Source organism: Microtus oregoni, unplaced genomic scaffold, assembly GCF_018167655.1.
Source record: "Microtus oregoni isolate MIOR12 unplaced genomic scaffold, Mior012 000001F_ref0000356, whole genome shotgun sequence".
NCBI classification, from domain to species: Eukaryota; Metazoa; Chordata; class Mammalia; order Rodentia; family Cricetidae; genus Microtus; species Microtus oregoni.
Window position 1 is genome coordinate 8899000 of NW_024543060.1, and position 22853 is coordinate 8921852.

A 22853-nucleotide genomic window follows, 5' to 3' on the forward strand; every position below is an offset into this window, starting at 1 on the left:
TCTCATGCATCCTGAAATGACCCATACACACCACACAGTTGTAGCTTCCTGACAGATTGACTCTTTCGTTAGCTTTTCCCTTTGGGCTCTGATAGGGTTTTTTTGTTCTGGAGTCAGTGTAATCTCACTTTGGATCAGCTTTCTTTTGACTGAGCTGCACACAGTGTATCATCTATTTTTTCGTGGTCTTTTGTAAGAATATGTCGTTTGATTATATTGTTCAGTCTGTGTTGGTGACGTTTGTCTTTTAATTGGAGCATCTATTGTGCTTTTATACTGTCTTGCAAAGGCTATATTTTGTTTCCAATCTGTGCCACTATTGGGAAGTAGTGAAACACGCACACAGACACACACACATACACACACACAGAGTTGTTGCTGGGTTTTTTTTTTTTATCACCGTCATGATGCAACTCTGAGTACCAAACCCAGGGTCTCACTCTTGAAAGGCAAGTGCCCTAACTCTGAGCTACCTCTCCAGTCCATAGTACAGATATTTGAGGACACAGGACATTGTTATTGTTTTATACAGTGGGTTTGCATTTAGGTATGCTCACGTCGTTTCCTATTCCGTCCTTCATTCCTTCCTAAACCTCCACACCATTTCTGGCATTACTTTTCCTTTGGCTTAAAGATCTCCTTCTAGGGCCTCCGTTTTTGTTTGTCTCAGTGTCCCCATTTCATCTTCATTTTTTCCCCAATCCATAGACCGCTGTTACTGTGCCAGCCCTTGGAAAATGTTATGCTGTTCTTCTTATTTTTGAGGAGAGGCTGCCTGATGTTCTTCAGATGTAGCATGCCCATCTCCCTCTGGCTGTATGTGAGATTTCCTCCTTTCCTGACTGTCCACAGTCCGTGTGCCTGGAGGTGGTTTCCTCCATGTGTGCACTGCTTGCTCTTCTACTGTGCATCGGTGTGAATAATTCCCCACCGCTGCCCTTCAAATGCTTCCTCTGCACCTTCTTTGGGTTTCCAGGAACATCGCTTACACTCTGTGTCCTAATTTGTCTCACCAGTCCCTTTCCCATGGCCTCTGATGTCTATCTTGTCAGTCCTTGAAGGCCACTGAAAATGTCCCTCAGCTCTCCAACCTACTGGGCACTCACTTGGGAAAGGCAGAGACCTATGGAAGCCCATCTCTGTGCACATCCTTTCTCTCTGCATCCTTGGCTCTTTGAGCCCATGTAGCCTCGGTAGCCTTCCAGCAGCAAGTTTCACCCAATGACGAGGGTTGGGGTGGGGAGGGTAGAGATGGGGAGGAACGACACAGAAGGGACAGGATACTCAGGCATTGTTTAAACATCCTAGAATGTTCCCTCACAAACCTGAATGGTTGGACACCAGTCCCTCCATGTGGCCTCCTAATGCGATCAGGAGACTTATAATAAACAAGCTGTGGAAGGCCGCTGTGGGTGTGACACAGCATGACATTTTGCATTCAGCGTTGTTCCCAAGCAGAAGGAGCAATGGCCGAGCAGTGATGAAACAAGCTATGATTGCAGGTGTGGTGGCTCGTTCCTGTAATCCCAGCACGTGGAGGCGGAGGCAGTAGGAGCCCTGTGAGTCTGATTCAGCCCGGGCTACAGAGTGAGACCATGTCTCAAACAAAACAAAAAAAGCCAAAACAAACAAAAAACCAATATGACAAAGGCATAAAGCAGTCAAGTCGCGGTCATACCCGTGTGCTGGGCTGGACCATTACTGCTCTTTGAGACAAAGGCGACGCAGTGGGTTTGTTCCCACCACCACCCCAGCAAACAGGAGGAATGCCGCAGTGCGTTGTGCTGTGATGTTAGGCTGGCTACCGTGTTACCAGGTGATGGGAATTTTCATCTCCAGTATAAACTTACGGGATCATTTTCATAGGCAGGGTCTTTTGTTGAGCAAAACGTCATGTAGTGCGTGTTCTTAGTAGGCTTATTTACTGTTTGTGGTTGTTCGTGGTAAGACTTTTCTAATACAAATGAGTCTACCTATCAGAAACAGATACGTGGCTTTGTGGGAGCCCTCAGGGTTGAGTTTCTGGTCACAAAGCTCGGTGGACAACAGAGCAAAGCACAAGCAATGTTGGTTTTAAAGCAGCCAGAGGGCACCTTCGTTTGTCTAACGGGACCTGGCTAGGTCTCCTTGAGGCATGCGGTCTTTGGAGGGCAGGGTTAGAGGCTCTCTGCTGTAAGTGTCACAAAACATAAGCCGGGCGCAGACTGTGGACCCCACTGCAGGAACCCCATCACTCTCTGGGCCTGTTTGAGTGTCATAGGATGAGAATTGCTGAGTCTCTGGCGATAACAGAGGGTGTGTTCTCTTAGCAAACACACAGAGTACCAACATGCAAAGGGTTGTGTCTCTTCCAGGCACAGCACAGGTGGCTCCGGATGGCTTCAGCCCAAGGTAAGTTAGCCAGCCCTTCCTTGATAGTAACATCCTGAACCGAGGACTGTGCTCTCTCTGCCCCTTTGTGTGTGGCTGAAATGAAGTGTGTTTGCCTCTGCGGTTTCCAGCTGCAATTCCTGCTTTTCCTTTTGTTTTTTTTAAACTTATTTATTTATTTATTTATTATGTATACAATATTCTTTCTGCGTGTATGCCTGAAGGCCAGAAGAGGGCACCAGACCTCTTTCCAGATGGTTGTGAGCCACCATGTGGTTGCTGGGAATTGAACTCAGGACCTTTGGAAGAGCAGGCAACGCTCTTAACCACTGAGCCATCTCTCCAGCCCCGCCCCCCCTGCTTTTCCTTTTGGACTCTCACATCTCAATCTGCTTCCTCCTTGAGACACGCCCACAGTCCTTTTCTCATCATCTCCCAGTCTCTGAGTTATCTGAGGACCAAGACACATGAGGTCTCTATACACCACCTCACTCTGGAGTTCCACATAGATTCCAGCTGGCTGTGATGCCCACGACCTTGAAGAATGTGATTTTCCATTTAAAGGGTACCCCGACTGCAGTGCTTCTGGGGTGCCATTCATTGAGCTCTCAGACGGTTCTGTGGGCTGCATAGGATTATGATCTATGTTCAGTAGATGAGGAAATTGGTGTGCAGAGAAATTCAATGTTTTTGCCCAAGGTCCCACAACTGATCAATATCAGAATGAGGATTCAAACTCAGTTCATCCATTTCTAGCATGTTCTCTTTCCACTACAGATGTGCCCTCCTTGATGCTGGCTTCCTCAACCCCTCTTCTACTTCAACACAAAGAGCTTAGCCCCTCTTCTGTGAGTTAGGAGCAGTCTGGTCTCAAACTCCTGCTGCCCCTATGGAGAGATACTATAAATAGGAAAGAAATTGCCATAGGCCCTTGTAACTTCTCTGAGAGTTCATTCCACTTGCCTACAGACTTTATCCCCCTTCTTTGCTCCATCTTTTTCTCTTTTTCTTTTCTTTCTTCCTTCCTTCCTTTCTTTCTTTTCTTCTTCTTCTTCTTCTTCTTCTTCTTCCTCCTCCTCCTCCTCCTCCTCCTTCTTCTTCTCCTTCTCCTCCTTCTCCTCCTCCTTCTCCTCCTCCTCCTTCTCCTTTTTCTTCTTCTTTTTGACAGAGTAGGTTCTTCTGGAACTTGAACTTGCTATGTAGACCAGGCAGGCAACAAACTCACAGAGACGTGACTGCCTCTGCCTTCCAAGTTCTGGGATTAAAGGCATGTGCCACTATGCCCAGCTTGCTCCACCATTTTCAAAGGAAGTGACAGCAGCCCTCTGCCAACAGAGCACTAGGTCTCCAATCTACAGAATACCTGCCAAGGCCAAGGTCACCATGATCACCTCAGATGTTGACACTGACGGTACAGTGCAGGGTTTTCCGCACTTCTAGTGGGAACAAGGCCAGATAGTTCTGGAGGATTGTGCAGGCTCCCAGAGGATCCTGTCAGACTTTCTGATTCAGTGCTCTTTGGGGACCACTCAGACCCCATGGCCCACTTATGGCTCAGTCCCTGCAGCCAGATCACCTTCCTGTTTAGTAAATGTGTCTATAAATCTATAAAATCTGTCATGGAGAGACCAGAGAAGACTAAGATATAAGCTTTGCCCTAAAAAGTTTGCCATCCAATTGGACATGTTGAAAATCTCTGAGAAATTACCAGCAGATCCTAAATCTTCCTCGGCAGGGGATGACTAGGGAGAGTGGCTGAGGTTGAGCTGGGTTTCAACTGTGAGGAGATGGAAGAAGTGCAGAGTGTAGAGCTGTTCTGGGAAGCTTGCATTTGCCTTTTGGGACCCACCGTTATCCCTCTCTGCCAGCCTTGTATACAGGTCAGCCCATGGGACCCACTATTCTCCTTCTCTACCAGCCTTGTGTCCAGGAGGCCAGCCAGTACAGACTTCTCCATCAGCTCTCCCAACCTTGTTTCCTGGTTGTGCTAAGTTGGGTTTTCTCATTAGAGGTATCAGGAAGAGATTAGAAGCCAGTGGAAGACTAGCATCCTATATGTGTTACATGGCTCCTCTCTGCTGGTTGCTATGGGTGGCTCTGAGACCCTTCAGTAAAGAACCAAGATGCCAGCAGAGAGCCTTTCCCACTCAGCTATGCTCAGTTCTGCAAGACACTGGTGTCTCAGGGAGACTCAGCAAACACCGAGAGGTCATGGCTAGCCTTTGTTGACAACCGGGGTGCTTCCTTCATTCTTTATCAGTTCACTTGAACTTTGCTAACTTCTCCATTGGGGAAGGAGAAAGACAGAAAGAAGGGGGGCTGGAGAAATGACTCAGCAGGTAAAAGAGCTTGTGGCCAAGACTGATGAGCTAAGTCCAATCCCTAGGACCCACCTGGTGAAATAAGAAAATCGACTCCCACAAGTTGTCCTGTGACCTCCACACCCATACAGTGGTATGCCTGCCCACATACATACATATATGCATATACATAAAATCGAATAAATTTAAAGAAGAAAAGCAAAGGTTTTCTTTAAATTTAGTTACGAGTATGGATGACAGCATTCCAAAGATGAGGAAGATGGGTGATAGACTTTGGGAACTCAGACTGGTGTTGCCAAAACTGAAATGGGAACAGAACTGAGCTGGAATGTAACCCGGAAGAGCTTTGCATGCTAAGCCAGGAAGGTAATGTCACAGAACTCTTTACAGAAACCTACAACCTTTATTTTAGACTAATGGCTCTCCCACTCATTTTTATTTGTTCCAGAAAGTTCCTGCTGCCACCCCTGACCTCTTCTCAGCATAGGACAAGGATGGAGATACCTTTCGGCTCCCGCTTCTATGGTTGTTTGGCTATGTTTGTCTTCCTGCCCTCCCTGAGCCTAGCACAGTATGAGAGCTGGCCCTACCAACTCCAGTACCCCGAGTACTTCCAGCAGCCCGCTCCCGAGTACCATCAGCACCAGGTACCCTCCGATGTGGTCAAGATCCAGGTCCGCCTGGCGGGCCAGAAGAGGAAGCATAATGAAGGCCGCGTGGAGGTCTATTATGAAGGCCAGTGGGGCACTGTGTGTGATGATGACTTCTCCATCCACGCTGCCCACGTTGTCTGCCGGGAAGTGGGTTATGTGGAAGCTAAGTCCTGGGCAGCCAGCTCCTCCTACGGCCCAGGGGAAGGTAAGAGGCTGATGGTGCTGAGGAGATGAGTGTCTGTCACACAGCAAGGCCAGGACACGCCCTGATGAGCCTGCGAAGAAAGATGGAATTGTTATTAAGCCTGGCTTTCCAAGAGTTTCCTATCTGCCCTGCAGGCTGTGTCTTGCTGGAAGGCTGATGGGCGGCCCCTCCAGGGAATGAGGGAGGGATCAAACATCAGAAACTGTCCAGGCTCTTCCTGCTTTGAGCAGGAAATATCTGAGGCGAGACAAGATGGTTGGTGGCCTCGGTCAGTAGGTGAAGTGAGCTTGCGCCCATCTTACTAAGCCACACTCTAAGGGTTGTAGTGTCTTGCCTGCATCCAGATTTCTCCTTCCAAATAGGGCTCTCACTCTTTCTCAAAAGAACTTTACAGGCTAGATTTCTACACACATGAAGATCATCATCATTATTTTATTGTGTCTACATGTGTGTACATACATGTGTGCGCTTGTGACCTTACACAGGTGTGTGTCTATGGCATCCTGAGGACAACCTCAGGTGTGATGTTATCCTTCTTCTTCTTCTTTTTTTTTTTTTTTTTTGAGACAACTTCTCTTGATGGCCTGGAACTCACCTAGTAGGCTAAGCTGTTAGAATTCCCCTGGTTCTGCCTCCCTGCCATTGGGACTACAAATGATCACACTTATCTTCAACATGCTATTTCAACTTTAACATGCTGTTATGGCATTGGTTGTCCTAAGACCAGAGTCACATTGAATTGTTAACCTTGAGTTGGCCTCTTGCTTCCTTCCTTGTTAGAGTCAAATACATTTGTCCAGAAGCAACAATAACAAAACAAAATAACGAGGCTGGAGAGATGCCGCAGAATGTGCTGCTTCTCTCAGGGGCCTGAGTTTGATTCCCAGCACCCGCACCAGGTGACTCACAATAGTTTACAACTAGCTCCAGGGGGCTCTGAGTCCCCTGAAGGACTCTGAGGGTCCCTGCTGTCCCATGCATGTGCCAACACATGGATAAACACACATATACAGAATTAAATACAATTTCTAAAGCACACAAAAGGGAAGTTATGGGAGTTTTGAGGGAAGGTCGGTCTTCATGACTCAGACTCCTAGCTCAAGGCCATGCTGAGCTGTGTATGTAGCTTTACAATGTGGATGTGCTCTGAAAAAGAGTCGCTAGCAATCTCAGCACCATAGAGGATTCTTACAAAAACAACTATGAGGTCCCCAGGCGACAGGGTGGTATCTGAGAACCTCTTGTATACACGTGGTACATCATTAAGCAAAATGTCACATGGCATGTGATCGACATCTGGAAGATGGACTCTTTAAGAATTGGTGTGCCCCAGTAGTCGGCATCCCTAGTTAGGAATGCCAGTGTGGGCAAAAGGTATCATTTGCAAATAAATGCTCTTCTTGGGGCTAGGAGACAGCTCTGTGGGTAAAGAACTTTCTATGCAAGCAAGTAGACCTGAGTTTGGCTATCTAGCACCTACACAAACACTGGGCATGGTGGCATGTGTAGGAAGCCTCAGTGCTGAGGGTGTGGAGACAGGTGGATTCCTGGAGCTTGCTGGCCAGCTAACCTAGTCAATTGGTGGGCACCAGGTTTAGTGAAAAACTCCATCTCTGGAAGAAGATAACCTGACCTCTCTGGTATCCACATATGCTTATGCGTGTGTGTGTGCACACACACCACACACACACACACACACACACACACACACACACACACAATGTTCTTCCAAGAGCTGCACCTCTACTCCAGGTTGACAAATCAAGTACCTTTTCCCCTACTGAGCTGCCCACAGGGCTTGGCATTAATCAGACTCTTGGACTAGAGTGAGCTGTCCACACTCTCTGGACCCAAAGGTTCAATGCCATGATGACTATACAAAAACTCTCTTGAGTGAGCATAAAAACACAGAACATTTCAGACTCTACCCAGGACATTCTGATCTCAAAGTTCTGGGTGGGACTGGATCTGCAGCGGGTTGAGGGGACAGTGAGATCGACAAGTTAAACTCCCTTCAACCCTCCCTCCTCTCAGTTATTCCAGAAACGATGGGAAGAAACGTGTACCATTCTCTGCACCCCTCACCTCCAGCCAGTGGGGAGTTTCCTGATGGAAGAACTGGCCTAAGACCCCATGCTTAGAGTTACATGTCCCGAAAGCTTGTTCTGGTTCACTTGGCAGCAATGAAAGTCAAAGCAGCCAAGACCAATTAGCTGGAGCCTTTAGAACCACTTCCTGTCTCTGACTAAACTTCCAATGTTCATCCATATGTCTACATCTCTGTTTATTTTGCTATCTGAGTGATCTAGGGATTACGTCAAATTTATACTTTCCATTCTGATTATTGTACCCTCAAATTTTTATGACAAATATTCTCCAACAATGGTGGCTTTCCCCCAGTGACAGATTTATTATTTTTTAATCAAATTTGGAGCAAACCTATCATCAGATGAGATATCTGTGGATCTTTGCCTACAGAAGCCCGCAGGAGTAGCAGGACAAGTGGGCCTGCTGGATAGGACTTTGCTATCAGAGGATAAAAAGAATCCAAGGGCTCAGGAGAGTGGAGAAGACTTGAAAGGAAGCTAATAAAATGATGGTTTACAGAGTCCTTGCTGAATAAGGAAGGGAGTCATGAGGAGGAAGTAAGGATCCTGCAAAACTATTCAAACCCATGGGTAGGGATCCCGGATGAGTTAACACTAACAAGAATGTGCTGGAAAAATGGTGGGAGATACAGCTGCAGAATGTGATGGTTGAGATGGAGATTGAGGAGGGTTCAGTCATTGATTACAATCAGGGCTGAGCCATGACCTTGAAGAGCATTAGGAGCCAAGGGCAAGAAGGTCTCCATAAGGAGGATGTGTGGTAACCGAGTTCCGAACTTCTAAAGGCCATCGAGGGCTTGACAGCTGCAGTTTAAGGAAAGGATGGGGAGAAACAAATCCTAGACAAACTGAACATTGTGATGCCAAGGGATTAAGACTTGAGCTGTCTGAGAGATGAGAAGATGGTTCAGTCCATAAAGAACTTACGAAGACCCAAGTTTGACCCCCTCCGACACACACACATACACGCACACACACGCGCACACACACACACACACACACACACACACACAGGAAGTGGAGGTGGCAGCTGAGCATAGCGGGATGTACTTGCAATCCCAGCCCTAGGAGGTAGAGACAAGCAGATCATGGAGCTCACTGGCTTGGCACTCTAGCCTCCTTGGAGAGTTTCAGGCCAATAAGAAAACCTGTCTCTCAAAATCAGGTAGTCAGAACCTGAGGAATGACACCTGAGGTTGTTCCCTGGTCTCAACATGCACATATACAAATGTGCACATACACACAAACACATGTGCACACTCTTGTATACACACACACACACACACACACACACACACACACAGAGTTCATCCATTTGCATAGAAAGTGGCACTTGGTTTGCACCATGAGAGAACTTCTAAATATAAGTGTATTTAAGTTTCATCAGTCTCAGCGGAGATTTATTTTTTTTTATATTTATTTATTATGTATACAATATTCTGTCTGTGTGTATGCCTGAAGGCCAGAAGAGGGCACCAGACCTCATTACAGATGGTTGTGAGCCACCGTGTGGTTGCTGGGAATTGAACTCAGGACCTCTGGAAGAGCAAGCAATGCTCTTAACCTCTGAACCATCTCTCCAGCCCCCTCTCAGCGGAGATTTAATATAGCCCTGGGTGCATGGCATGCACTCAGTAAATATGAGCTGGCTGGTCTGCTTTGGTGTGGGAGAAAACAATGTTGATTAAACAGTACAGGGTTTGATGATCAGAATCTGGCCAGTGTCCTGGCCGGAGCTGCTGCTGCTGCTGGTAGTGGTACCCAGTGGAGTCTGACCTGGAGTCACACTCTGTGGATGGGCTAGGAAAGATGTAGCTGACCCCATAACAGGCTGCCCTCCTAGAGTCTCCAGGCACCTCCAAGGTTCAAGTTGTCATAACAAAAGTAGCGCAATTGCAAGGGATCCCCTTGATTTTTCAGCCTAACCCACAACCTCCCCAAGCCCAGGCAAGCCATGACCCTTTCAGAAAGTTCCAAAGAGGGCAGCTGGCCCATTTCATACCCTCTGATGGGCTTTCACAGTAACCTGAAGCAGGGTGGGGACTCTCCACTCAACTCTACCAACACTGACAAGGACAAGGGCCCTGCATGTTCTAGCTTGGGATAATTTCCACTGCCTGATCAAACCAAGGACACAGCATCCAAACCCCGTTTCATTTATGTCCCGCCCCTTCCAAGACATTTGTGAATTGTTTACATGCTTCTTCTTTCATCAGGAGCTGGGTTTCCGTGAGTGAGTGGAAAGAGAAAAACACAATTTTGCTTCTGATCGGATGGCTTTTGTTTGTGTCCCCAGTAAGAGCCTCATCCCAAGTACCACTTCCCCTGCATCCAGATGTCCCCTAGGTGCCTAGAACTGCCTCACTTTCCCACAGGCAGACATGGAAGCAGGGTGTGTTGGAAGCAGGACAATTTAGCTGATAGGTACTAGATATATGGGAGAAAACGTTGATGTGAAACCAAACCAAACAGCAAACCGTGGGTGCTGATACTATCTTAAGCAAAGTGTAGATCTGAGTATCCTCCATCTAGCAGAAAACGTCAGGGTCAAGCTTAGCAGAGAGCAAGCCTCCTAGAAGGGAGCATGAACGGTACAGGACAGAGAGGTTCTGCTGAGCAACAGCTTTCTTGGGACCCCCAGGGTGCTGATGTCACACGCTGTGCTGCTCCATGCAAAGATACTCTGAAATTTTCACAGTAGCCATGTAGTGGAATGAAACTGGACATCCATCAAGAGATGACCGAAAGCTGGACATAGTGGCACATGCCTTTAATCCTAGCACTTGGGAGGCAGGGGAAAGTAGATCTTTATAAGTTCTAGGCCAACCTGGTCTACAGGTTGTCAAAAAACTATAGCCAAAGTTACATAGTGAGACCCTGTCTTAGATAGATAGATGATTGATAGATAGATAGATAGATAGATGATAGATAGATGATAGATTGATATAGATAGATGATAGATAGATAGATGTGATTGAATAAGGGAAATGCATATATATATATATATATGTATATATAATGAAATACTTGTCAACCATCACAAAAACAAAATTGTATCATTTTTGGGAAAATGGATGGAACTGGAGACCATCATATAAAGTGAAGCAAGATGGGGCCAACTAGAAAAATATCATGTTTCCTCTTGTACATAAAATCTAGACTTAAAAAAAAAAGAACTTGTGCCAGGCAGTGATGGCAGATGCCTTTAATTCCAGCGTTCAGGAAGCAGAAGCAGGTGGGTCTTTGAATCTGAGGCTAGCCTGGTCTATATAGTGAGTGCCAAGACAGCCAGGGCTCCACAGAGAAACTCTGTCTGGAAAAAACAAAACAAACAACATTAACAATGGCTTGGAAGCAGAAGGCTCTTTGGGAAGAGGAGGGAATCAGCAGAGCTGAAGGGCAGGAGAAGATGGTGGGGTGAAGAATGCCTAAGTTCACGATATGCTTGCACCAGAATGTCTTAATGAACTCACGCTTTGAGACTGGTTATTGACTGTCCTCAAACTCATGGGTGATTCTGATTCTGCCTCGCTAGTACTGCAATTACAGGCATGTGCCACCACACTTGGCTGAAACCCATTATTTTGTGCAATATATAATATCTACATATACATATATATATATATATATATATATATATATATATTCACATACATACATATACTAGGTGGGAAACAAAACGTTTCTGGTCAGCCTCCACGCCCAAGTGAGGGTGGCTTCTTTGGCTACAGAAGGAATGAGGGCACTGCCTCTTTTCACAATCTGCCCTTCAGCAGCTCAGTTCGGAATGTTCTGAGGGAGAAGCCTCGCTGGCAAGATGGAGGGGCCCTTCCGTTGCTAGTACGTGGTAAAACAAATACGAGCTTGCTGTAGAAACAGCCGTCTATTAGTAAGCATGCGTTTCAGTGGAGCCTGACGGCTTGGAAACCAGCCCAGATTGAGAAAGTGGTTGGAAAACCTCCGTCCAGATGTTTTCAATCAACTCATTGTTCCCACAATGAGTCCAGAGCTCTGTCCTTTGAGCCCCAACCAGCCAGGCATCAGAGTACACATGTTGTAGCCAGGCTCGCAAGTCAGGAGACGGGCCCCACGTTCTCCTTGGCCTTGAACAACCTCAGCTTCACACATCGATTTTCTAATCTATAATGGGAGTGTTTTCATCGGCTCCTTCACCCACTATGGGAGCCATATAATACATTGGCTTGTTTATTTAGAACAAGGAAAAGGGGATGGAATATATCTGCAGCCCTGTTCATTAGCTTGCTGGATTTTCATGGCAGCCTGTCTGTTGGATATCACTTTGACTTTAGAAACGGGGACAAGGTTTGTTTCAATCGCTGACTCAGTCACAGGTCCCCCAAGCCCGTGGCAGATAGGACATAAACACAGGTTTGTTCGCCTCTTCTGTTTCGTAGGCCTCTAAAAGGACCTGTGGGAAAATAACAGATGTGGTTGTTTGGTTTTGTAATGTTTGGGGGACAAAGTGCTTGCTGTGCAAGCCTGAGAATCCCCAGCATACACATGAAGGCTGTGTCTATGTACCCCCGGCACAGGGGAGCAGGGCCACTCCCATCCAAACATGAAGGCTGTGCTTATGTAACCCCTATGCAGGGGCACAGGGACAGTCCCATCCATTAAGGTGTTGGGCCAAGTCAGCCTAGCTCAACTGTCCAGGTTCAGGGAAGTGACCCTGTCTCAAAAATTGAGGTAGAGATCAATAGAGGAAGGCATGCTAATACCAAGTTTGGCTTCCAGGCATGTATATGCACACATATGTGCCATTTGATGCCTGTCTATGTAGATATACCCCCCCCACACACACACACACATGCTATTTGAAACCATCTGGCATCTTTTTTAGAGTTTTATTGTTTATTGCAGTAAAATATACATAAGACCATTTATACCCTAACCTTTTGAAGTGCATATACACTTCAGTAGTGTTAAGTATTTTCCCATTGTCATGCGACCAAGTCCCTAAACATCTTGCAAAACAGAAACTCTGGGCCCATTAAATAACCACCTCCCATCCTCCTCACCACCCCTGGCAATTCCTATTCTACTCGGTTTCTCAGAATTTCAGAAGTCTAGGTAGAAATCTTTCCGTATTTGGTCTTTTGTGACCAGCTTTTCCCACTTAGCAGAATGTTCTCAAGGCCTGAAGTATGTTGCAGTATGTGTCAGAGTTTTCCCTCCTACAGTTTTCCCTTATATGTATGCAGTTTGTCAACAGATGTCCGCTGCTTCGATCTCTTGGCATTTGTGAATTACGCTTCTGTAAATGTGGGTGTGCAAACACCTCCCCCAAGGCCTTATTTTCAATGTCTGTCCCTCCTTCCTTCCCCTCCCTCTGTCTCTCCTTCTGTCCCTTCCTTCCTTTCTTGTGCTGAGGCCTTGTAGATACTAGACAAGCACCTTGTCACTGAGCTACTGCCCCAGCCTTTTAAATTTATTTATTTCTTTGTTGAGACAAGGTCTCATTCTGAGCCCAGGCTAGACTGGAACTCACTGTGTAGCCCAGTCTAGCCTCAAACTCCAGGCAGTTGTTCTTAGTCTTTGGAGTGCTATGATTTCAGACACAGGTCTGAGTACATCTGTAATTTTTGTTTCTTCTAGATTTAGAGACAGGGTCTCAATAAATTGTGCAGACTGACTTGGTGGATCTCACTGTGCAACCTAGTTGGCTCAAACTTGTGATTCCCTCGCCTCGGTCTCCTCAGTAGCTTTAATTACAGCTGTATCCCACTACATCTGACTTCAGTTTTGGAATTCTGAATCCTAGGATATCTTCAAAGTTTGGAGGCTGAGGACATAGCTTGTGGTAGAGCAGTTGTCTAGCATGTATAGGGCTCAGGGTCCTATCCAGCACTGACCCCCACTACAGCAAGGTCATTGTGGAACGTGGCCAGCCTCCTGTTCTTTGCACTAGGAGAAAATTCTGAGTGCAAAATACCAGAGGGTTAACCATGAGATGCCATCTCATGCCATCGGGGTGGTGGTGAGATGTCCTCAGCAGGCTCCTGTATTTGAACACTTGGTTCTCCAGCTGATGGCACTGCTTTAGAAGGCTGGGAAATTTTTTGGAGGTGGGGCCTTGACGGGAGGAAGAGAGTCGCTGGGGGAGGGCCTTAACATTATATAGTGTAACCACACTTCCAGTCAATTCCCTGTCTTCTGTCTGTCGAGATACAAAGGCATAAGCCAGACTGGTAGTGCACGTCTTTAAAACCAGCACTTAGGAGGCAGAAGTACGTGTGTGATGGCCTGTCCCTGACCAGGTATGGAGAAAAAGAGGACTTGAGAAGGCGCTAATTGGGGAACCGACTCATAGGCTATGACTTGGTGCCCAGAGGCTGACCTCTCTGAACCAGGCTTCTCTGTCTGGGAAGAGTGTTACTTCGGTCTCCCCCAGGTGGTGATACATGTGGAGGTGCCCTAAAGCCAGCAAACCCTTGCTGACAGAGTGGATGGGATGACAGCTGCCCCTTTTGCAGAGGCAGGCGAGGCTGACTTGTGTTACGGGTATAACTGAACCCACATCCTTGTCATTGCCCCCGTTTTCACTATAGAGCAGCCATGAGCTGCCTCTAGCCACCCCACTCCTCTGCGGTTCGCATGTTGTCTCTATTTGTCTCACTTGCTGTCTCCATTTTGCTGATGGGAACAGGGCTTTGACAGGGGGTTCAAAGCTAATAGAGACTGAACCAGAATTCCAACTCAGGTTAGTCTCCAAAGCCTATTGCATCCAGCATGGCTTGGTCCCCGGGGAAACCTGGTTGGGGTTTCAAGGGAATGAAGGAGAGGACAGAAGACGCACAGACACACAGACGGAAAAGCTGAGATTGGGTGGGCTGTGCTGGTTCTGTGGAGCAGCACCAATTACAGCAGCAACCCAGAACTCCTGACCCTGCGTTACGTACAGTCCAAAAGGAAGGGTTAGGCAGTCTTGGTAGGAGGTCTCTGCAGGAGAGCAATCAGTCTCAGATTACAATCATCTGGGAGAGGGAAGCTGCTGGTGCTAGTTTTTGCGCATGCGCATCCTGTTAACAGTCACTTGTAAACCAGAGGAAGGCTTCGCTGGTTCTCACGGGGTCTGAGGCTTTCCTCTGCTTCTATGGTGGTGTGGCCCCTGTCCCATCTCCCCCCCCCCCCCCGAAGGCTCATATATTTGAATGCTTGTTGGTGGAACTTCTTGGGAAGAAATTATTTGCGAAGGATGGGGGAGGTGTGGCCTTGTCGGAGGAACTGTGTCACTGGGGGCCGGCTTTGTGGTTTCCAAAGCACTTGCCACCCCACTCACCCTGCCTTGTGGCTGTGTCTTTAGATGTGATCTCTCAGTTACCGCTCCAGCGTCACGCCTGCCTGCCACCGTGCTCCTACCGTGGTAGTTGCGGACTCCAACCCTCTGGATCCATGAGCCCTAATTAAACGCTTTCTTTCCTAAGTGGCCTTGGTTATTGGTGTTTTGTCACAGCAATCGAAAAGTAATTTAGACAACTCCTCACACATTAACCCAGGGCTTCCTCTGCTCTCCACAAAAGCCCCTGTTCTTTTGTACCGCTCAGGGTGGCTAAATTACATGGTCAGACTGGTGAGGTAGCTCAGTGGGTAAAGGTCACGTGAACTGGACCCCTGAGGCTCGTATCAACCAGGAAGGAGAGATCCAGCTCCACCGAATTGCTCTCTGACCTCCGCACTTTCTCGCTGTGGCTTGTGCCCCACCCCCACACACCCATCATGTACACACAATAATAATAATAATTAATAAATAAAGCTAAACTTCATGTCAAGTTGACCTGATTTGAAATCTTCTAGGAGACTCACTTCTGTGTGTGCCTATCAAGAGGTTGCCATAGAGACTTAACTGAGGAAGGAAGACCCACCCTGAGTGTGGGTGGTACCATCTAGAGTCCCAAACTGAACAAAAAGGAGGAAAACAAGGAAGCCAGCTAAGTGCTAGAATTCACCCCTCTCTGCGTCCTGACTGTGGGACACAGTATGTTATCTCTTCTTCTTCTTCTTCTTCTTCTTCTTCTTCTTCTTCTTCTTCTTCTTCTTCTTCTTCTTCTTCCTCGTCCTCCTCCTCCTCCTCTTCTTCTTCTTCTTCTTCTTCTTCTTCTTCTTCTTCTCTTCTTCCTTCTTCCTCCTACTCCTCCTTCTTTTTGGTTTTTCAAGACAGGGTTTCTCTGTGTAGTCCTGACTGTCTTGGAGCTCACTCTGTAGACCAGGTTGGCCTTGAACTCACAGAGATCCGCCTACCTCTGCCTCCTGAGTGCTGAGATTAAAGACATGCACCACTACTGCCTGGCCTCACTTCTTGATGTCATCCCGCCATGATCGGCTGTGTCCCTTTGTCAACCACGAGCCAATGTAAACCCTTCTTCTTTATGTCTCTGTCGGGCGTTTTATCACACATTGAGAAAGGTAACTGATATACCACACGACTTCCAGGATTGAATATGATTTCTGTCCTAATTGTGCTCAAACCACCACCTCCTCAGATCACATCAACTGCCTGTCCTAGCAAGGGAATCCCAGTGATCTAAGATTAGGTGTGACAATCTCATGTAACAAAAATTAATTGACAGCTACACACACTTGCCAAATTTGGGGTGGAATTCTGTGTAAGGCGCTAGTACCCTTGCCACCTGGAAGCACATTAACAACCTCTGCTTCCTTCAGGGCCCATCTGGCTGGACAATGTCCACTGCACTGGCAAAGAAGCAACCCTGGCAGCCTGCTCCTCCAATGGCTGGGGTGTGACAGACTGCAAACACACAGAGGATGTGGGCGTGGTGTGTAGTGACAAGAGGATCCCTGGGTTCAAATTTGACAACTCATTGATCAACCAAATAGAGGTAAGCTCTATGTTCTTTTCTTTTTGTACTGTTGTGAGCATGGAATCCGGAACCTGTAGCATGAATTCTAATTGGTCTAATAATAAAATCTCAGAATTATCTATAGGAGGTGAAAGCTGAAGGATCAGAGAAACAGAGCAGCCAACCACTAGAGAGTACCTCTACCAATGTTGAAACTAAAGGGGCAATCCTGTCTTCAGACTGCATCCCCAGTCTGTTGTCTGGGTTTCTGTCCTCCCACCAGGTCCCACAGCCATTTAGCCCCAAAGAAATCACACAGAGGTCTATATTAATGATAAGCTGATTGGCCCATTAGCTCAGGCTTCTTATTAACTCTTAGATTAGTCCATTATTCTTATTTATGTTAGCCACATGGATCGGTACCTTTTTCAGCGGGGCAATCACATCTTCCTTCTGTGGTGGGGACAGGACTGCTGGAGGAATGGGCTTCCTCCTTCCCAGAATTCTCTGTTCTCATTGACCCGTCTCTATTTCCTATCTGGTTGTCCCGTCTATACTTCCTGCCGGGCTACTGGCCAATCAGCATTTATTTAAAACATAATTGACAGAATATAGACAATTGTCCCACACCACTAGCATGACTGCCTCAGACTGAATTGCTACTTAGACTACAATGATCCTGTCTCCTCCTGCCTTATATTCCTCTCTCCACCCAGCCATATCACTCCTGTCTCCACCTCCCTTGTACTGGGATTAAAGGCATGGGATCCCAAGTGCTGGGATGACCTTTGTGTGAGCTCTGTTTCTCTTTTACACTGGAACAATTTTGTGTAGCCCAGGGTGGCCTTGAACTGACAGATCCATCTGCCTCTCTCTCCCAAGTCCTGGGATTAAAGGTGTGTGCCACCACTGCCTGGCCTCTAGGGGGTTTAGTTCAACACTCTGATCTTCAGGCAAGCTTTTTTTGTTAAAACACAAACAACTGTGTATTCTCAGCCTCTGCGTGCTCTCAAATAGTGACGTATTTTCTTTCTTTTTTTTGCATATAATATGTCTTGCCTATTTGTTGAGTACTAGGTATATACGGGGATTACTACCAGCTAGATTTGACGTCAGGGAAAGTTGAAGGATTTTTGGAAAGCAGATACCATGATGTGTATGGGTGTTTTGCTTACATGTATGTCTCTGTACCACATATGTACCTGGTGCTCAAGGAGGCCAGAAGAGAGCACAAATGGTTGTGAGCTGCCATGTAGGTTCTGGGGGTTGACTCAGTCTTCTGAAAGAGCAGCAAGTGCTCTTAACAGCTGAGCCATCTTAAAAAGAAAAAAAGACGTGAAATCACTCCCACTTAGGCTCCAGGTGATGGCCCCAGACTGTGCCCTAGATGTTACCTTTCCATGACTCCCACTGCCCTGCTCCTCTTTCCTGTGCCCTGAAAGCACATGGTATACAATACACACTGGGTCCTGGCCCAACCTGCATGGAGAGTGAATGAGTTCCCGTCCTCCCCTTGGCTAGAGTGTGAGGCCACTTTTAGTGGTCATCTTCAAACATGGTCATTCATTCATAACAAGAGTGCCACGGAGACAGTGCAGTTCAGGGACTGAATACCAGTCACGAACTTTTGTTTTCTCATGGGATTGACGTAGAAGAGAATGGGCTTGTGCAACCCAGAGTCCCAGAAATCTCCATGCCCACTACTCTACATCCCTAAGGAAACAGCACCCACTTGTATGTGGCTCTGCTCTCTGACAAGACCAGAAGCTCCTGGAAGGCAGAAGCTACGTCTTAATCATCGTTGTATCTGACACACGGATGCACCAAATGTGAACAAATTTCCCACTTCTGAATGTCCTTATTCCTAGCAATGGATACCAGAGATTGCTGTTCCCTTAGGCAGAGATGCCTCCAAGATCAAGTATTAAACTATACTGTGAAGAGAAGCACACAGAGCAGCCATTCAGTCCTCCATGGCATTGCCCTGCTTCTGTAGACACTGAGCTTATTTATGGCATCTTCTGTGGCCTTGCACTCAGCTAGAATCAAGACTATCCACTTGGAGTGTTGAGAGAAGAAAGGCCCGGAATCTGTGGCTAAGAAGATATTGCCAGCGAAGGGAAAAAGAGCAAAATATCAGTCAATTTGGGGTTGTGAGAGAATAAGATTCATCTCCTGCTAGCAAAATAACAACATAATAATAACAATAACAACAATAAATAATCCTGGAAAGGGGACCATGTGAGCAGCACTTCCATAAGTAATGCTCGCTGACTTCCTACAGTGTACTAGTTACAATATTTAGTATATGGAGGGCAGCTAAGATGTAACATACTTTATTCACTTATTTATTTATTTTACTTAATTTGGGGTGTGTGCAAGATCTCAGGTATCCAGAATTGACCCGAAACTCAAAGTGTAGCCAAGAATGAGAACCTTCCATTTCGGATTCTCCTTCCTCCATCTCCTGGTGTTAGGATCCCAGGCACGCACTACCATATTGGGTTTATATGATGCTAGAGACCCAACCCCAGGGCTTCACAGCGCTAGTCATTTTACCAGCTGAGATCCACTCCCAGCCATTAAACGTGTTACATCCAAAGCAGAAGCCCCAATGAAATGGAACAGGGGTAAACAGTCTGACAAAAAAGAAAATATGTTGGGAAGTACTTTTTTATTCTGGAAATGCTGAGAGTCTAAGATGAGCAGCGCAGTGTTCACCTTTGACATTTGTTGGGGGAAGTCGTATCCACCATGATCTGAGGACTCCCATCGGAAAGAAAATATAATCCTTAGTGGCTGAACAGGACCACGTGTGTGTCACGAGAACAGCCAGAGCATCATGCCAAAGCCAAGGGCACAGATCCTGGTGAATTCAGTCACCCAGAGGGCTACCGAGCAGACATCTGACACGAAAGACTAGATGACAGGCACAGGCTTTGAACTGCACGTTTCCTAAAAGGCCTCCCCTTGGGCAGACCAGCTCGGTGACATAAGCCAGGGTGAGGCTTCCTTGTCCAGCCACAGGCACACAGGAACCTTCAGTTAATGAGCTGTCTTCTGGGACCTCCCTTCCATACCCACTGAAAGTAGGTCATGTCGGCCCTACAAGATGCCTTAGGAGAGCCCTTGAGTTGCAAGAAGATTCCTGCACGCTGGGTTTCATGGTTACAGCTCATGCTTACACATAGCTCTGGCCTGACCAGGAACTGCCCAGACCACCTACATGGGATGCCTGTGGGATGCTGGGAAGTTTCTCCAAATGCCTCATGTCAATAGTTGAAGTCATGGAAGCATTCCTCTTGACTAAAGAAATAGCCCCTATTAAATCATTGTGGGTGAGTGGATGAGACATAGCTTTGGTGGAAACGCAGTTAGATTAGGTATTATTGGACACTATGCCCGAGCTGAGATGGTGACTAGTTTTGTGTGAACGCAGTGGACAGTCTCTAGTGGTGTGCTCCACGCCTCGCTGTTCCTGTCTGTGCATCCTGCCTGAGCAACGTGCCTGAAAGCAAAAACATGTAGACCGAAAAAATGATTGAAAAATATCAAACTAGGAGGAGCTGCTGGAATATAAAATTATAAAATGTAGATTTAGGAAAGCTATATTAACTTGAAGTAATTGGTCTCAGATATGACAGTTATCTACTCAAAATGTAAGGTTGTGTTCTATTTAGGGGTCAGGGATTTTCACTATACAATTCAATATCCAATTGAACAATACGATATCCAATATGGGGAACGATATCAGGCTCAAGAGCGCAGTCACGGGGTGGAGGGGGTGAGTGAAAGGCACTGCTATTTTTTTTTAATTTCTGCAAATGCTGATTGACTAAAAGCTCACTGTAAAGCAGTAGTGCTATCTGGTGACTATGAACTACAACACAGACTTTCTGTGTCACTGGTTCGGTTCTGGGTCCATCTCTTAACTAGGTCACCCACAGGAAGGGCCATCAGGACAGAGGCAAGTCTGGAAACCATATCTTATGAGAGAATGAAGCTTTTTTTGTCAAGAAGAGATACTGGGGGAGAGGCACTGTCGGTTCTTTTCAAATATTTGGAGTGCTACCATGGAGACAAATGTTTATCATTTATTCCAGCTCCTAGAGAGAGCTAAGACAGAGAGGCAGGTGATGAACAAGATGCAGGCTTCAGCTGAGACAGAGTCCCTCCACAGATTCATCTGCCCTTGTGTGTAGTGAGCTTCTTGCTGATGGAGGAGTTCAAGCAGGAACCGGATGACCTCTGGCCAGAAGCATTGCAATGAGTTTCCTATATGGAGAAAGAAGCGGGATTCTCTGATTGCCGAACTCTAAGCTCCTTTCACTCAGAAGCTATGGAAAAGCATTCATCTCGTGTTAGAGGCATCTAGCAGCCAAATGGGAGTCACTGAGGTGGATGTGTGTCACACATGTACAGAGATGTGATGCCAAAGAGGATGTGTGCTGTGCGCCCAGGCCCTCTCCTGGCCTCTCACAACCTTGACCTGGAAGCTAGGTATTGACTCTGCATCCTCACTGGTTGTCTGGAGGTCAGGGCAGATCACAATATTCCAGATGATCCCCCCAAAGGCTTGCATCTCCACTAGAGTGCTCCAGATATCCTCAAGAAGAGAGTGGAGGAAAACTGTCCCAGTCTGGACGAAATCTTCTCAGCAATGAATGCCAGAAGCATGTCTAGTTCTTAGAACCAGGATTTGCTAACCCTACCCTAAGCACTCAGGGTTAGTGTTAGGGTTATGTTTAGGGGCTAGGGGTTAGGATTAGGTTTAGGGGTTAGGGATTAGGTTTAGGTTTAGGGTTAGGGTTAGAAAAATGTAGTTCTTAAGTTAGGAAAGTGGCTAATGGGATCTTACTTATTAGTCTTCCCCAGACTTCTCTGTTTGCTTGAGACATCTTTGGGACTCTTTGATACTGAATCCCCTTTCCAGAGGAGGGAAAATAGCCCCTTCCTCACAAGAAAGTTGAGTCCGCAGATTTGATGCCAAGGCTCCTGATGACTGCAACCAGTATACTAGGCAACAGTCAGTAACCATGGTAGCAGTGGCCTCTCTGTCCTTGACAAGGGTTTTCTAAGTACTCTGCAGAGGAGAAGAATCGGATGAGCTGGGTGAGAGGCTTTGTAGACTGTGAAGGACTTATGATAGGTTGTTGGGTGTTGTTATCATTATTGAACTGACCTAGTTCATGGAGGATTCCAAAGGCCTAAGTCATTACGCCAGGTGCAATTGTTAGAATTTCAATTGTCCCGACAACATCCTTGGACACCTTTGTGCACTCTAGACACCCTCTGGGGCAATGTATGACTGTACAACCTTTCTACTATAGAAACCCACTGAACAGGTATCTATTCTTTCTGATGTAGGCTGTACCATCTCGTCTTGCTGTTGGCCCTCCGCGTCAGACCCTGTAGCTGAAGGCATGGGTTTTAGTCTTGTGGTGACAGACTTGGGATTGTGTCCAGAGTGGCTGATTCTTCTCGAATCCCCTGATATCGTACTATAATAAAACATCCATGTAGCTCAGTGTGTAGAGACAAATGCACCTTGGGTCAGTCATTGAAATAATTTTTAAGTAAAACATTTTACAGGAACAAAAGCTGACATATGCAATACAGATATTTTTAAATCCAGAAAACAGGGCTCCCAGCAAACCTCCCAGGACCTCAGAGCCTCTTGAACCTGGACACTTTGTTTCCTGTCTGTGGTGGGTGGAAAAAGCATTAGATAAGGAAGGATGACAAATCCAGACATCTTTCAGTGCAACCCCGCGACTGGTGCAAATCCCTAGGTCACATGCTTGTACCTCCAAGGCATCTGCTGGGGCCTGTGGGTCAAGAAGTGTGTGAGTCTGCCTTACACATTTCCTAAGGGCTCTTTTACAAAAAGCAAATAAGGGGTTGGAGGTGTAGCTCAGTTGGTAGTGTGCTTGCCTAGGATGCTCAAAGCCTAGGGTTCAATCCCAAGCACTACATAAAACTAGGTGTGGTGGCAACTAAGTCAGCAGGATGGACTAAAAATCCCCAGAGTGGAGTCTATTCTGTGAGGGATTCCCTGAGCCTCGGTATCACCACTAAAACAATGGTAGCCCAGGACATCGTGAGTGGTCAACAGGGGGATGCTGCAAAGCCAAGAGAAGGCCATTTATGTCCCCCGACTCTACAGGCTCACTTTCTTCTGGAAAGATGGCGGGGCCTGAAAAAACCCTCTTTCCTTTAACCACAGCGCCTGGGCAAAGAATCCAGGTTTTTATTAGTCACTGTCGCCGCCAGATGTTTCCATGTCTCCCTCCCAGCAGCAGCCTTATCTGCCTACATCTGGAAACCAGGGGAAAGGCCTCTAGAGAGGCTTCCAGCACGGTGGGCACTTCCCAGCT

The 22853-nt window shown here is 46.8% G+C and overlaps 1 protein-coding gene across 3 annotated transcripts in view; it reads left to right on the forward strand.

The window, feature by feature from the left end:
• Loxl2 (lysyl oxidase like 2) overlaps positions 1-22853 on the forward strand; it is an 83202-nt gene that overhangs the window by 19048 nt on the left and 41301 nt on the right. For all 3 annotated transcript variants that reach the window (XM_041675280.1, XM_041675288.1, XM_041675296.1), the window contains exons 2-3: positions 5140-5549; positions 16340-16515. In XM_041675280.1, coding sequence (XP_041531214.1) covers positions 5186-5549; positions 16340-16515 — 540 coding nt within the window. In that variant the 5' untranslated portion in view covers positions 5140-5185. The remainder of the gene's footprint in view (positions 1-5139; positions 5550-16339; positions 16516-22853) is intronic.